We start from the raw sequence: 16,680 nt of genomic DNA on the forward strand, positions 1-16,680 counted from the left end.
GACACCTTCTGGCCTTTACGACGAAGCTTGGAAGAGGAAATGTTCTTCCTTTTTCTACTACTTCTAGGCACAGCAGAAGATGTTCCCTCCTGGGGTTCATCACAGTCGCCTTCGTCAGTAGACAAGTTGGTAAAGATGTTCGTAGAGACAGGTGGCGTAGCTATCTTAAGCATTTCTGCAAAAGATCGCTTAGAGCGTCCCTGAAGGGAACGCTTAAGATTTTCCTCGCGCTGTTTATACGCGGGACATGAAGGGAGATCATGTGGGTTTCCCCCACAGTAGAGGCACTTTTCGACATCTCTACCACAGGAATCATCCGCATGATTCCCACCGCATTTCCCACAGCGGGTTTTATTGCTACAATGGGAGGCTGTGTGTCCCAATTGTTTGCAATTAGTACAGTTCATGACCCGCGGCACAAAGAGGCGAACAGGTAGACGAACCTTGTCAAAAAGGAGGTAATTAGGTAGGGCAGAGCCGGTGAAAGTCACCCGATAAGAGTCTGAATTGACGTATGTTTTCTTCCCGTCAGCTGCGACTGATGCTGAATGCAAACGTTTGCATTCCAGTATCTTCACTGGCTTAAGCATGGGGTCTTTGAAACAGCCAGTCCCATATTTTAGCAGGTCCTCGCAATTCAGACTCGAATCGGAAACGACCCCACTGACTTCAACCCTGCTAGCTGGAATATACACCCTGTACTCCCTCGTAAAGGGCTCGTATCCAGCAATATCGTTTGCCTGAGTTGAACTGTTAACCACCACCCGAAGCTTATCAGGCCGAATTTTCGATATTTCTGTCACGGCCGAATACCGATCCGTCAGAACTCGAGAAATCTGCAACAGATTCAAACACTTTTTTTCTTTGGTCCGAAAGAAGATCACAAATGGCCCGGTGGCCGAGCTCGGATATACCTTGAGCCGGGGAGCCGATTTTATTTCGACGTCCATCTCACCTTGAGATGAACCGCCGTCAGGGGAAGTCATTTTTGCACGGGCCTATTGCCCAGTGCACGTTATTAAAACAACCAAGAAGGGGAAACGAAAACTAATACTTAGCTTGTGTATGTAACGGTATCCAGACGGCTTACTAGAAGAACACTGTTTCACTTCACTGACCGGCTAACGGTACTCAGAAACAGAAACACAAAAGAAGGGAAAAAATACTGAAGCGTCAACTAGGCGCAGAGTGTGTAAATAACCTTGAACGCGGATTAACACTATTTGTCGCTATAGAGTGTACGGACCGATGACAAAAGACTTCTATCTCGACTGAGTGCTCGATAACGAATGATTTATTTTATTTGAAAATGATCGGGTAAATTGAATGAACCGTTTCTTGTGATGCAATTTGATTCAGTACTCCTTTTACATCGAGGATTCCAGAGGAGCGCATTGTGCATTGCGTGGTGAGACATATGTGCGGTAGATTGTAAATGTTGGATTTGTTCCAAACTTTCGACAGGATAATTACCCCTTTACTATTACTGTCCATAAAAGCATAAGAGTCTCATATGGATTTTTGACGAAAATGAGTTATCTGTAAAATAACTAGGTTTGTTTAGAAAATATCGAAAAAAAAATACCAAAACATGGTTGTCCCACCCATAAGGCTAAATGAAAATGTAAATCTTGAACAGCGTTTTTCTTGGCTTTCTGTTTTTCAATATAGGACTCTTATGCTTTAATGGGTAGTATACCTTAATAATAATCAAATATTTTTAAACTCAAGATAACAAAATGCATCTAGGATAAAATCCCAAACCTGCGACTGTCTTCATAAAAAATAAGCAATCAAATATCTCCAAGATAAATAATTTCTGTTATCATGTTTCGTAGACGAAATGAAATGCATTCCCAACTCCAAAACAATCTGGAGAAAAGTTGAAAACATCGTCCTGCTCTTCCAGTTTCTCACATGGCAATTGAACAATCTTGTTACGTTTTATAAAGCGTTGTTTTCGCAGATTGCGTTTCCCTCTCTAGCGTCGAAGCAGAATAAAGATATACTCATGTTCCACACTGCTCTGTTTATAATCGCTTGACAATTTCAGCAAGCATTTCAAGTTTCTACTATTGAATAAATTTGGATTCTCCCGAGGAGCACTAAAACGATGCAGCACCATTTCGAAGCCCTTGTATCTATGTAGTCCAGATATCAAATGAACAAAACTTGAAGTAAACAGCATTTGATTGATGGGGCTCTTATGCCATGGCTTGTTAGTCGAAAAAAAGGAAGAACACCTTACCGTTTCGGTCCTTCGTCAGCCTCTGCGAGTAGATATTTAAGATGATGGATAAATCATCCGTAGATTTGAATTCCGAGGTCAAGTTGTAGCCAGTGCCGCCAAAGCTCGAATCAAGTTGCAATCCAGAGCCACCCCCTACGCCGCCGCTGGTGCCACTTCCGCCACTTAGGTTGTAATTGGACGACGATAGGTTCGACATTTGTTTGTGCTGCTTGACATGATTTATGGTTGCGGACCATCTGCGAGGATAAGAAAAAAAGGTAAAAAAAACATCACTATCGAATCTGATCTAATTTATGTTAAATATGATAGGGACCATTAATAAATGACGTCACGTCGGACCATTAATAAATGACGTCACGTCGGACCATTAATAAATGACGTTATATTTGCAACCTTGTGGAACGGATTAGTTGGAGTAATTTAATTAAGGGCACTATTTATTTATATGTTTGTACGAGCGATATATTGGTAGGGGTTCCTTAAAAGCAGTTTTTGGTTGTTTCTTCCAACAATGTATTTATATAACTTTTGTTTGTTCTTGAAAAATTCATTTTAAAAAGCATCAATTCATCGAAATTTTCATTTTTATCCCAAGATTGGCATCACTACAAACCAATGCGTTTACTAAAATTAGTGTCTGAAACTTTAAAGAATAAACCGAAGTAACTAATACTTAGATACATATCGATTAAAATTGTTTAATTTTCAATAAATTACTTTGAAAAGGCTACTTAAACTCATTAGCTGAAACATGTGACATCACTCAATGCGAAATTTTTTCACCTTCCCAGTGGACCTAAAATATTTGAAATACAAAGTATACTTTTTGAGTTAGAGGTATTTTAAGACAAATAAGTTTTTAACACAAAAAGTTCAATAATTTTGTAATGGTTGAGATTTGATGGTATGTGTAGAACAATTTTTTTCTCCAAATATGGCAAACAATCACTCCTCGAGAGGTTCTTAACCATGAACCAAACACCCTGTATATATATATATATATATATATATATATATATATATATATATATATATATATATATATATATATATATATATATATATATATATATATATATATATATATATATATATATATATATATATATATATATATATATATATATATATATATATATATATATATATATATATATATATATATATATATATATATATATATATATATATATATATATATATATATATATATATATATATATATATATATATATATATATATATATATATATATATATATATATATATATATATATATATATATATATATATATATATATATATATATATATATATATATATATATATATATATATATATATACATATATATATATATATATATATATATATATATATATATATATATATATATATATATATATATACGATGAGTGTACTGAAAACTTTAACCGCGTTTTTCTGAAAACAGCTTTTTAAGCTGGCCGGAACAAATGATCTTTGATCGTTCTTAAAATTTTCACAGCGCATTCAAAATTGCTTTCTCCGGGGGTCCGAACTGTTTTTTTATTGCATAATTTCTTTAACAAACCACTTTGTGTCGATTTTTATTACATTTAAGCGATTTTCGATTAAAAAGTGTGCCATTTCCCGAAAAAAAATCTAAATATCGAGAAAAATCCTACGTACCTTGCTTGCTATTGCTCTAAGGAATCGAAAAAAAACTAGTTTTAAGTTCTAGGTCAAAAATAATGAGAGATGGACTTCCGACCGTGGACCGTTTCCAAAAAACCTGCTTTAATCCACCTAGTGGTGCAATTGCGCCATTCTCATTTATCCAAACTATGATTCATTAGCTGGTTTTGTTCAATAGAATTGTGACAATGTATTTCACGTAGCACGTATCCCACGACTACCACGAAAGTAGACGCAGACTCACTTTAAACAAAAAAGTATAGGGAAGACCGGGGCTAGTTTGCGGTGTTTCCATTTTTTACCGCTTTGATGTAGATAGATCTTGCAAAATAGAACATGACGCTGTAGCCAACATCCCTGAATTTTATCAAAGTTTTTTGCTTGGTCTTTCTTATATATATAATTAATGATTTATTAGGCCCAAATGCGGTAGCTCGACGAGGCCGATTGTTTTTTTTTAAATAAAAAAAAACAATTATATTAAATTTTTGGTCTCGTTCAGGCGCAGCTTGCTTCTGCGTGTTGAGATCCTTTTTCTAGAAGGCGAAATATTGCCAGTGTTGTCCACTGCAATTTGAGGTTCATTTCGTTTGTCTTCTTTCGCGTTAGGGACCATTCATAAATTACGTAACGCTTCTAGGGGGGGTCTAGGGGGTACAACAAGTTGTGACATGTTGTGACATAGGGGGAGGGGGAGTTAGCTAGATCGTTACGTAACATGTTTTCACCGAAGAAAAAAAAAATTTTCTGGGTATTTGTTACGTAATAGGGGAGGGGAGATGGAGAAATTTGTGACAATTTGTTACATGGGGGAGGGGGGAGTCAATTTTGGGCAATTTTTGCGTTACGTAATTTATGAATGGTCCCTTATCGTTCACGTCCATGTCCTCATCCGTACTACTTTCCTGCTGCTCGCGGTCGGATGTTCTAGTGTGTGTGTTACTCTTAAGGGTCATTATAATATGTTCGAATTTGTCGGCATTCATTTCGTTGTTGTTGTTGCTGGTTGTTGGTGCTTGATCCGGCGATGTTGGTTTTGCAGCTGTTAGTGGTTTAGCGTAAGATGGTTGTGTGTTGATTTCAGTTGGATTTGTTGAGTTTTCCTTAACAGTTTCTGCGCAAGGTTTTCCGAGGTGCAGCGTCTTCGTGCAGAACTGGCACGTAGGAATTTGCCCTGGGTACGTGACTACTGATGTCTGATGAATGAGAACATCGTCACTTCCTAACGCTGTGACGGATATGTATGAGGGAATTGGCTTGGTCACACGCATTCTCACCACACGAACACCGTTAGTGATGCCCGGGAAAAAATCCTGCATGTATCGTGTGTAACGGAGTCTACTTCTCCGTATTTTTGCAAGCATTTTTTAATCACGCTGACAGGGGTACGTGTAGCCAAATCATGGACACGAACTTCTACAGCGCCGTTCTCGATGTATACGGGAATGCTATATTTAACATTGCCGCATTCGGCGGTGTGCTGCATGTTGTTTCGCGAGGCGAATGACTCAGCTTGGTTAATGTTCTTGAACGAAATCAGCACGCAATGTTTGATATGATGCATTTGTAGGGTTTTCACTTCAGCCAGATTGAGTTCCATCTGCACTTTTAATAACTGTTCCACTTCCCGAATGGCTGGTCTTACGGGGCATTTTGAAAAATCAACAGCAACACAGTTCGGCCGCATCTGGGTTGCTTTTTGCTGGGCACCGTCACTCATCACTATATCGCACAGTAGGTATAGGCTATTGTTATATGGACTACTTGTGCTACGCCAGAAAATGGAGATCCAATTATATCAAAGGTTCGTGCTGAATGTCTTATCAATAAAATTGTATATTAACCGACAATTGCCAATATATTTCAGTCTCAATGCCTCGGTATTTTACTTTGACGCGTATTCCATATTCAAAATCATATTTTCGAAATTCTTCAGGCGATTAGCTGAAGTAAATATCCCCTGCATTGACGAGATACACAATGGTTAACTTTGGAGTGAATTCTAAAAATAAAAATATTTGACGACTATATTTGCACTGTAAATAGTAGCGCCAACTTGCCCCGCGTGCGTCACCACCAACTTACTCTAACCGCATATTTTACAAAAAACTATTTAAAAAATAACTTTAATTCATGGATTGGTTTAATATCTATACGGATACTGAAAGCTCTTTTTACGCAGTATCGAAAAATAAAATCAATTGGGAAATTGATTTAAAAACACTCTAAATAACACAAAGTGTTTAAAATTTAAAAAATTTACTTGTTATGCTCGAAGACACAATATCGCACACAACTTTTACAAAACAAAATGTTTAAAAAAAACACATTGGATAATGGGTTTCACATAACTTGAGCTACACAATGAGAGGCAGCGCTATATGTCTAATAGAAACGAAGACAAAGAGATTCCGCCAACTCATCCCAACCATCAACCCCGGGCTCCCCTAATATTTAAATAACTTAATCAACATGAGTTCAATGTTATCTTCATGTGATTATATTTTGAAATGTTGGTGGAATGGGTTTGGAAGTGGAGCGGGTGGGGGTTTTCGTAGAGTGGGAGTGGAGGATGCGTCAGAAATCCTTCATCTTATTTTGGTATACGGGGTGGATGAAGGAAATGCTGATGTGAGGGTAGTCCAAGGGGAGAGGAGTGGTGAAGGAGGGAGGTGTGAGGCCAAGTGTGGGGGTGCTGAGTGGCGGCACAATACTCAATCGCGAATGTTGCCTTTCATTTGAAACTTGGTTTGAGAACATCGGTTCAGTCATCTCCGAAAAAACGATATGACTTAAATTGTGGAATATGCCTGGAATCCGGGACTTCCGGAATCGTCGATAGTGGACAATATAACCAAAGAATGTTTGATTGGCAATCAGTGATCTAGACGTACGAATCGGCGAAGCGAAGTTTTCTGTCAAATAACACTCCCAGGTCACGGATAGATTCCACGCACTCGATGACATACGCTTGAAGGGTATATTCGCAGCGCCTTAGAGTTGTCGAACGCCCGAAGCTTATAACCTTACATTTATCGACGTTGATCTGCATTCCATTCAGCGAGCACCACTCTTCAATATTGACTATATCCTCTTGGAGCACAGCTGAATCGAGTCCCGAAGCAATGGAGCGAAAGATTTTCATATCAACAGCGTAGAGCAGTTTTTCAGACTTGATGCGGGTGCAGAGATCGTTGATGAATAATATAAAGATAAGTGGCCCTAAGTGACTTCCTTGAGGGACACCGGTTGGTGTTTCAAATACGCTTGAGTATGTGGTGCCGATTCTAACAAAAGCGGATCGTTCAGAAAGGTAAGATTGTAACCACCTGGTTACCCACGGAGGAAATCCTAATCGCTGCAGTTTCATAACCGCAACGTTGTGCGGCACCTTGTCGAATGCTTTGGCGAAATCAAAATATATTGCATCAACTTGCTGTCGCTTCTCGACGGCTGGAACTAGAAAACTTGTGTACGTCATCAAGTTCGAAGTTGTCGAGCGTTTCTTTACAAAGCCCTGCTGACGTTCATCAATTATGTATGAAGATGCAGCATACATTGCATTGTAAACAAACTTTTCCAGAACTTTGGCCAAACAATTCAGAAGCGAGATCCCTCTATAGTTTTCAATATTATGAGTGTTTCCTGCCTTATGGATAGAACTATAGCAGCTTCTTTCCACACACTTGGAAAAACATTTTCCGTGATCGAGCGCTTGAAAATAATGCTTACTGGTACAGAAAGCACTCGGGCACAATGTTTTATGAACAAAGGGGGCAAACAATCCGGACCTGGCCCTTTCATCGGGTTAACGCTGGACAAAGCTATCAAAACATCGGCATCGTTTACGTTAGGGCAGTGGAGGCTGATATTATAGGTTGGCAATGTTTCAAGGTAGTCTTGCGATGGGTAGACAGGAGGGCTGGTAAATACATCTCGAAAGTGATCTGCAAAAAGATCCACCGATTCGGCTGTGGACTGTGAACATTTGTCTCGAAGATAAACATTCTCTGGAATACCCCCGGAGCGTCTTCTGCTATTTATAAACTTCCAGAATGTCGAGGGATTATTCCGTAGGTTGCATTGGACTTGGTTGAGATATTCACCGAATGCACTGTTTCGGGCTGTTTCATATTGCAGCTCAATTTGTCGAAGAATAACTTTGTTGTCGTCGGTCCTGTGATGTAAGAATCGCTTACGTTGCTTCCGTAGTACGTTGCGCAGTCGGCCAAGCTCAGCGTTCCACTCGGTACTAGCTGCTTCATTTTGGTGTGCACATTGTGCTTGTGTTTCACGAATTTATAGAGCTCGTCAATCTTTTTCCTCACATGCGTCAAGTATGACTTCCCAAGATGTGAGTCATTCTGGGTGGTGTCGCTACCTGATCTCGGGGTGAACACTCGATTTAGTAACCCAACATTGCACAGTGGCTCAAAACAGCGTTTCGATGTACTTAATTCATTGGAGTCAAAACTGTCCATATTAGCGGTTTAACATATTCTACAATGCTTGTGTGTGTAGAAAGCGCCATCTTTTGGTAATTTTTTTTTTTAAATTGATCATAGTAGCTTACAGAAAATTAACTTTTGAACCGAAAGAGATAGCGCTTGGCTGTCTTCGACAAAGTTGTAGAGGAGAGTATTTTTATAAATTTTGCAGAAGACATGTTGTCTCTGTCACTCATAGTAATCGAGTTGTGAGAAATTCTCTATGGTGAACTCCTTCATTTCCTATTTTTACTTATAACTTTTTTATTTCTGATTTTTCGCATTAACAATGTTCTAAGATATTTTTTATCATCATAAAACACACAACTTTTCCGAAGAGACCAGATAGCTGTGATTTAATTTTGGCCTGTTTTTGAACCCGTTTAACCTCACTATCGGCGAAAATTGTAATTATGCTATCAATTATTCTAATAGGACTAGGTTTCACCTACAAAACGAAGGTAAAATTGCTTGTCCATAAGCACCCGTTCAAAAGTTATACACTTTTTAAAACTTTATGTCTGGCCCTCCTGAAGTCGCGTGAATGGCTCACTGAACGAGTAGGCGCTGGAGTTCAAAGACGCTTTCGCTTGATTTCCTGAGTGACGCACACTCTGTGTAGTAGCGCGTCTTCCGGAAGGTTAACACTGATATTGAATGATTTTCCAACGGGTGACATACAATTTCATCTCGGTCCGGCTTATACCGTATGAATTTTAGTTTCAGGATATGGATAAAAAAGTAAAGGATACACATTTTCCATATAATTGCTGCATTAACCGGCTGGATATTTTCAAATATTTCAGACTGTGGTGAAGGCAACAATTTTATGCATCATCTTTTCTGGCCTGAAGCTAACATTCATACGATAATCTATACTCTCCTCTACAACTTTGTCGAAGACAGCCAAGCGCTATCTCTTTCTATTCTATTCTATTCTAACTCTTACACAGCCAGTATTGAAAAGCATCCTGGAAAACACTGCAGTTATCTTTAGTGTTTTTCTTGTCAACATTAATATTTGCCGCATATTGCAATATGACGCAAATATTAAAACGGCCAGGCCTACTGTGCAGAGTTTATTTTGAAGATGGTTCAAAATTATACGGCAATCCAATTATTCATTTACTGAATAATTGAACTAACGAATCATTTTGAACCTTGATGAAAGAAGAAACGAGGACAACCGTACCGACCGTTTCAGTTTTAAGGGGATATGATAAATCGTTGGGAGTGACTTGGCTAAAAAGGTTAATGTCACTCCTTTGGTCCTTTGGGATGGGACAGAGGTATTTACACTTTGCCCTGGCTAATGAGCCTAGGTTAAAGCGCCTTTATTCGCTCTCTGTAATGAGAAAGATAAAATAATAATAATGATAAAGAAAGAGAGAAATTCATCAGATAAACTTACACCCCATTGCTCCATGAAGTGCATTCCAACTGAAAAATATTGAAAACGATGGTTGGGAAGATGGGGAATACATCTCCACTAGTGAAAGTGCCTTTTAGCTTACAAAATCAACAGCAAGAAAAAACCCAACTGGCAATTTTATTTTCCAAGTAATTCTAGTTAGGGTTCAATAATCAGAACTTGGCTCCACCATCCAGGATTCGTTTCACCTGCTTAAATCTTTAGTGGAGACACAACTCCTGTTTGTTACTGTTTGATTCTGTTAGAAAACATAGTTCACGAGCGAAAACTCAGAGAGAAAAGACAGTAAAACTGATCAAATTATATTACCCGACTTTGATATGTATTTGAATATACCTTCTACTGATTTTCTAAGCAAATTTAGAATTAATTCAATGTTCCAAAACTGCAAAATCCCAAATTCAATATTGACAACTTTTGTAGTGGCTGTTGATACATACCTGTAGTTGCAATATGAGGTTCTGATTGAAACTCCAGAATTTTCTTACCGACATTAGGCAATTTGCCTTTGTAACATCCACGGTAATGGGGATATCCTCTCAAATAAAATAATTGTTTACCTCTGTAGCGTCCAAAATAGTTCAAAATGTCATCATCGAGGTCAACTGCAGCTGTCGTAATTCGTCGCCTGCCGTACTTGATGGCGCCCAACAGTATTATCCGGTCGCACCTACTGCCAGTGCATATTAGAGTGGGACATGGTTATATGAAAAAAATAAAATTTCGCTCCGAGTAACTTTTTGGGTCCCATTTAGCTCCCAGAACAACTCTGCAAATTTTTAGTTCGATCGGGGAAACTATATTTTTGCGCCCACGGTTTAAAGTTTACATGGGATTTCGTATGGGGAAAACGTCTTTTGCAAATTAATTCTTCCAAGAGTCACCCGTTACCTCCTAAAAATAAATGGATATCTGATTTTTATAGGAAATTTATCATGAAAATAAAGTCTAGAAGACTGCAAAACAATCTGATGCTTGTGGAAAAAGTTATTAAGCAAAAACCAATTGATGCCCTGAAGAATGATGAAAATTTTACTTTTCATAGCATCACTGCTGCTGATGGTCGAATTATATACAAAATTTTTAATTTTCTCTTTTTATATACAAAAGAAGACTCAATTTATCCCTCAAAACTCTTGCGAAGTGGCCAAACAGTATGGGAAAATGATTTAGACATATTAAGAGAATATCAAAACACAATTGCATACAATTGGACAACCAACAACAGTGGTGCTAGAAAAAATGAATATTTTATCAATCGTCAGAGCATCAATTGGTTTCAGCTTAATAACTTTTTTCTTAAGCGTCAAATCGTTTCGTTGTTTTCGAGACTTTGTTTCTGTGTTAAATTTCCTACAAAAGCCACATAACGGTTTATTTTTAGGAAGCAATGGGCGACTCTTGGAGGAATTATTTTGTGAAAGTTAATTTTCCCATATAAAATCCCATGTAAACTTTGAACAGTGGGCGCAAAAATATAGTTTCAGGGATCAAGCTAAGAATTTGCACAGATGTTCTAGGACCCAAATGGTACCCAAAAAGTTGCTCGGAGCTGGAATCTATTTTTTGTCCCACCCTACTGGCCATGTCTTTATGATCGCAAAAGGGAAGGGAATGTTAGTTGAATACCAACTTAATAAGAGAGGGGGAACCCACGCAATCTCCATAGGCCTTACAGATGTCAGTTTTTTTTTTAGCACTGCATATGTCACCAACTCTAGGATGAACGGCCTACGGCACCAATTAAAACCTGTGGACACGACACACTACGACCAAAACACTTCACTTGTCCGAAAGGATTGTTCGGTTTGCCCTAATAACGGACCGCACAACTCGTATTTCGTCGCATTGTCCTTTGTCAGATAGCTACCGAAAGCAAATTACCTTAATATTTGCCCGTTAGATCAGTCCGCAAATTGTTTTTGGATCTATTTCAATAAAACAGAAACTAAACACCAAAACTTACATATTTTTGACATACATTTACTGAAAACGCGGAATGAAATTTTTCACAGCCAAGCGCTATCTCTTTCGGTTCAAAAGTTAAAATTTCTGTAGCCTACTATGATTAATTTAAAAAAAAATATTACCAAAAGATGGCGCTTTTTACATACACAAACATTGTAGAATATGTGAAATCGCTAATATGGACAGTTTTGACTCTAATGAATTAAGTACCTCAAAACGCTGTTTTCAGCCACTGTGCATTGGTTTCCTCATGACTCACTCTGTATCGAGCCTCTGCTGGTACTCGCTGTGGCTATCGGTGTCGTAACCGACGACCTCTGCAGCTTAGCGCTTCTTGCAAACGCGTCCTCCTCATTTGTTCCATTGGATGTCTCTATGCTGGTGGGTCCGTACTTCGGACCGCTATATCCACTCGTTGTACGGAGTCGCCTCTTGTGATCCCAAGATTATCCATGCAGCAGGAGGTCATACTAGGGTTGACACTATCCTTCATGGAGAGTAGTGGTTCATCCAAACCCAGTACCACCAACTAAACGGTGACAAGTTTTGAACGTACCCGGAGACTTGCCACGGTTTTGTCGGGACGGAGGCAGCCATCCAATTCGTGATCCGTGTTTTCCATTGACGTTCGCCATGGACAGTATGCCATAATCAGGAACGTCAATCCTCATGTACCGGTTGGCGGTCCGGTTGGGCTAGAGTGCTTCTATTGATAAGAGCTACTAGATTACTGAAATTTGGGATCTTAGCAGAAGCGATGCAGTTTCGCTTCGTTGGAACTGATCGGAGTTATAGCTTTTTTAGAGGTTTAGCAGAACCCAATCGAAACCCCACCGTATCCTAGCAAGACACCCCAACACGCAGTAAGTCCGGGGGAGGGGTAATGTGTGTATGTATGTGCGTTTGTGTCAAAAACGTCACATTTTTCTCGGAGATGGCTGGACCAAATTGCACAAACTTAGCCTAAAATAATTTTTTGTGTCGATCGTCATCGGGAAAGTAAAGGAAAATTTAAAAATCAAATTTGTATTTTTGATGCCAAATTTCTTTAAAATGCACGAAACGTCCACATTTGATGCAGTCTAAATCGAGCAAATTTTATTGTCCAAAAAAATTTGCGTATTTTTTTTTTTTTAAAAAAACTCTTCACCTATCTGAAAGTTTTTACTTTATCCTAATAAAAATCCAAAAATTGAGAGTTGCCAGACTCCTAACGAATAGTCAAAGTTTGTATGTATATAATTTATGGACTCCCAAACGGCTTAACCGATTGCCGTGAAAATTTATACGTAGTGGACATTTGTTATGGAGCGTGTTTGTGTGCTATTGGCTGGGGATTATCTGCCCGCCAGATGACGCTTCGGAACAAACCGTGTTTTACTCCTATTTCGTTGAAAGTCGCAGCAACGTACGACGTGTATTAGCTAGTATTTCATAAAATTATAACACTTATTACATCATATTCCTGCTTTATGAGCAAAACGAAAAGGTGGCAACATAGTTCTCATCGTCTTATAAAGGGTTAAGCGCAGCAGTGAAAAGCGGGGAAGATCGTACTTTAGACAATACTTTTTCACGAAAACTGTCATAACAAACAAAACGCATTAGAGTTTACCAATTTTAAGAATCATCATTAATTAAGCTTCAAAACAATTTTAGAAAATTTAGAATAGTTCATTTGAAAAAAAAAACAAACAAATATTCTGAAGAAATCGGGTGAACGCATAAATACACCATATTTGTCGAAATAAAAACTACTTCTTTTTTGCCTTTCTCATATAAAGAAAGGCTATGCAATCACTGTAAAAATCGACTTTTTAAACGAGGCCCGGAGGGCCGAGTGTCATAAACCATTCGATTCAGTTCGTCGAGATCGGCAAATGTCTGTGTGTGTGTATGTATGTGTGTGTATGTGTGTGTGTCATTTAAACTCACACATTTTTCTCAGAGATGGCTGAACCGATTCTCGCAAACTTAGTTTCATCTGAAAGGTATAACGCTCCCATAAGCTGCTATTGAATTTTTAGTTGATCCGACTTCCGGTTCCGGAGTTACGGGTTGAAGAGTGCGGTCACACAGCAAATTCCCATATAAACTGGTACCACCATGATGTTCAAATGATGTAAAACATATTAAAATTGATGTAACATTACTCTAGTTTGCAGGTCTGGATCACTAATGATCAATCAAAGCAGCTTTGACCACATTGGCCACCTATGACGGTTCATGACGCCCCCGGGTAACCCGCCAAGTTCCTAAGCTAATATCACACCCATTCCCCAACGAATTCTCTACCGATTTTCGCAATCTTGATTTCAAATGAAAGATACAGTAATACCATTGACTGCTGCTGAATTTCATTCGGTTCTGACTCTTGCTTCCGGAGTTACAGGGGTGTTAGTAAGGATACACTGGAATTTCCCATATAAATCGGTACAATCGTAATACCTCAGAGGCTAAAAACTATTGAAATGGTCACCAAATTACTTCTAATCGCAGATCTAGATCACTGATTGCTAATCAAACATTCTTTGAATATATTGTCCACTATCGACGATTCCGGAAGTCCGGAATTCCGGGCATATTTATTCCGCAATTAAAGTCACATCGGTTCTTCTGTGATGACTGAACCGATTTTCTCAAACCAAGTCTCAAATGGAAGGCAAAATATGCAGTTGAGTATTGCGTCGCCGCCCCTCCCCCCGCCTTGCCCTTACACCTCACTCCTTCATCACTCCCCTCCCCTTGGACCACCCTCACGCCCGCATTTCCTTCATCCACCTCGTATACCGAAATAAGATGAAGGATTTCTGACGCATCATCCACTCCCACTCTACTAACCCCCCATTCCCTCCACTTTCAAACCCATTCCACCAACATTTCAAAATATAATCACATGAAGATAACATTGAACTCATGCTGATTAAGCTCATTAACCCATTCATGCCCATGTTGTTTGTGGACAACAATGTTTTTAAACAGCTATAACTTTTGATTGAGCCAAGGTTTGCTCACAAAAACAAGTAAGGCAAATAAATGTGACTATTGCCTTTCATTTGATTATTAAAAGTTACAGAAATCAGCTCTAGAACTGAAGTTATTGCAATTAGTCTGATTGGATTCCGATGGAGCAGTGCTGCCAGGGACAGTTTATACTGATGACGGAAAATGAATTTTTCAGATATCTTCATTATGTTGCAATATAATTGAAAACTGAGAAAACTTATCAATTCAGACTATCTTTGGCAATATTTTCCACGCAAGTGGATTATTGTAAATATTCTAGGAGAATTGTATTGAGCATTAAAAGGTAAAAATTGAGCAGCTTCTAGCACTGCGAGGGAAGCAACTATCTTTATGAAAAAAAGGCTTTTCGTGTTTCTAGACACCACCGTTTTCAAGAAAAAATAGTTTTGAATACCTATCTGCACTAGAAAAAAGTTGGACATGAAAGGGTTAAATATTATTCCTTTGCCTTTCTCATATAGAAAGGTTATGCAATTGCTCCAAAAACCGACTTTCTAACCGAGGCCCGGAGGGCCGAGTCTCATATAACATTCGACTCAGTTCGCCGAGATCGCAAAATACCTGTGTGTATGTATGTGTGTATGTGTGTATGTATGTATGTATGTATGTATGTATGTATGTATGTATGTATGTGTGTATGTATGTATGTATGTATGTATGTATGTATGTATGTATGTATGTGTATGTATGTATGTGCGGATTTGTTAACAAAATGTCCACATCGGTTTCTCGGAGATGGCTGAACCGATTTTTACAAACTAAGATTCAAATGAAAGGTATAATATTCCCATAGGTTGCTATTAAATTTCATTTTCAACCGACATCTTGTTCCGGATTACGAGTTGAAGAGTATGGTTACAAAACAAAATTTGTTGATTTGTCCACGTCGGTTTCTCGAAATTTTCTGAACCGTTTTTGACAAACTTAATTTTAAATGAAAGGTCCATCCGCTGCTGTTGAATTTTGTGTGGATCCGAGTTCTGGTTCCTGAATTACAGGGTGATACGTACGATTACGCAGCAAATCCAGATTCTAACGAATTCTGCGATGAATGTAAAAAGGTGAAATTTTTTCCAAAATGTAAACACAACTGTTGAATTTGTAGATCTAGGTCATTCAAAATCTCTTTGGCCGCACTGGCCACCATCGACAGATCCGGAAGCATCCAAATTCAGAATAACGGTTATATTGGTTTCTCGAAAATAGCTAGACCGATTTGATCAACTTAGTCTCAAATGATATTAAATTCCATCTCCATCCGACTTCCGGCTCCGGAGTTACGGGTTGTGGAGTGCGATCACATAGAAAACTCCGATTCAAACCGATACCGCGATGAATGCAAAAAGGTTATATTGTCCGAACCAGCTATTAAATCATAGTTTGGAGAAATGTGAAAGGCACAATTGCACCTCAAGGTGGATTAAAACAGGTTTTTTTGGTTGAAATTTTGATTTATCTGCTATGCCCGTGATCGGCAGACAGTCCCATTAAGGTAGGAAATCCCATAGAAAACCGGACAAATATGCGATCATGGGTAGTGCTCTCCATTTAATAGTTATGTGTCCAACAAAAAACACCTTTAACAGGCCAACGAGGGTACCCGGGTACCCAGAAATTGAAATGCTCATAACTGTGGCTTCCTTTAACCGATATGGACACTTTTAGATGTTTTGGATTCAAGAACTCGTCCACTTTTTGATTTCGTAAAATTGAACCGGATGAATGAATCTGGTTCTTGGTAATCATTGTAAGCAATCTGGGTGAAAAGTATAATGCTGTTATACCGATACCCGGTAAACCGAAGATAAAAATAATGGGGATGAGTGATCGATACTCTGA

General features: G+C 38.5%; 1 protein-coding gene across 6 annotated transcripts in view; it reads right to left on the bottom strand.

Annotated features, from left to right (window-relative positions):
• The window catches only part of LOC131689849 (protein furry), a 411,320-nt gene that overhangs the window by 49,594 nt on the left and 345,046 nt on the right, over nt 1-16,680 (bottom strand). For all 6 annotated transcript variants that reach the window (XM_058975189.1, XM_058975188.1, XM_058975187.1 and 3 more), the window contains one exon: nt 2,249-2,487. In XM_058975189.1, coding sequence (XP_058831172.1) covers nt 2,249-2,487 — 239 coding nt within the window. The remainder of the gene's footprint in view (nt 1-2,248; nt 2,488-16,680) is intronic.

Source organism: Topomyia yanbarensis, chromosome 3 (genome assembly GCF_030247195.1).
Source record: "Topomyia yanbarensis strain Yona2022 chromosome 3, ASM3024719v1, whole genome shotgun sequence".
In the NCBI taxonomy this organism is placed as follows: Eukaryota; Metazoa; Arthropoda; class Insecta; order Diptera; family Culicidae; genus Topomyia; species Topomyia yanbarensis.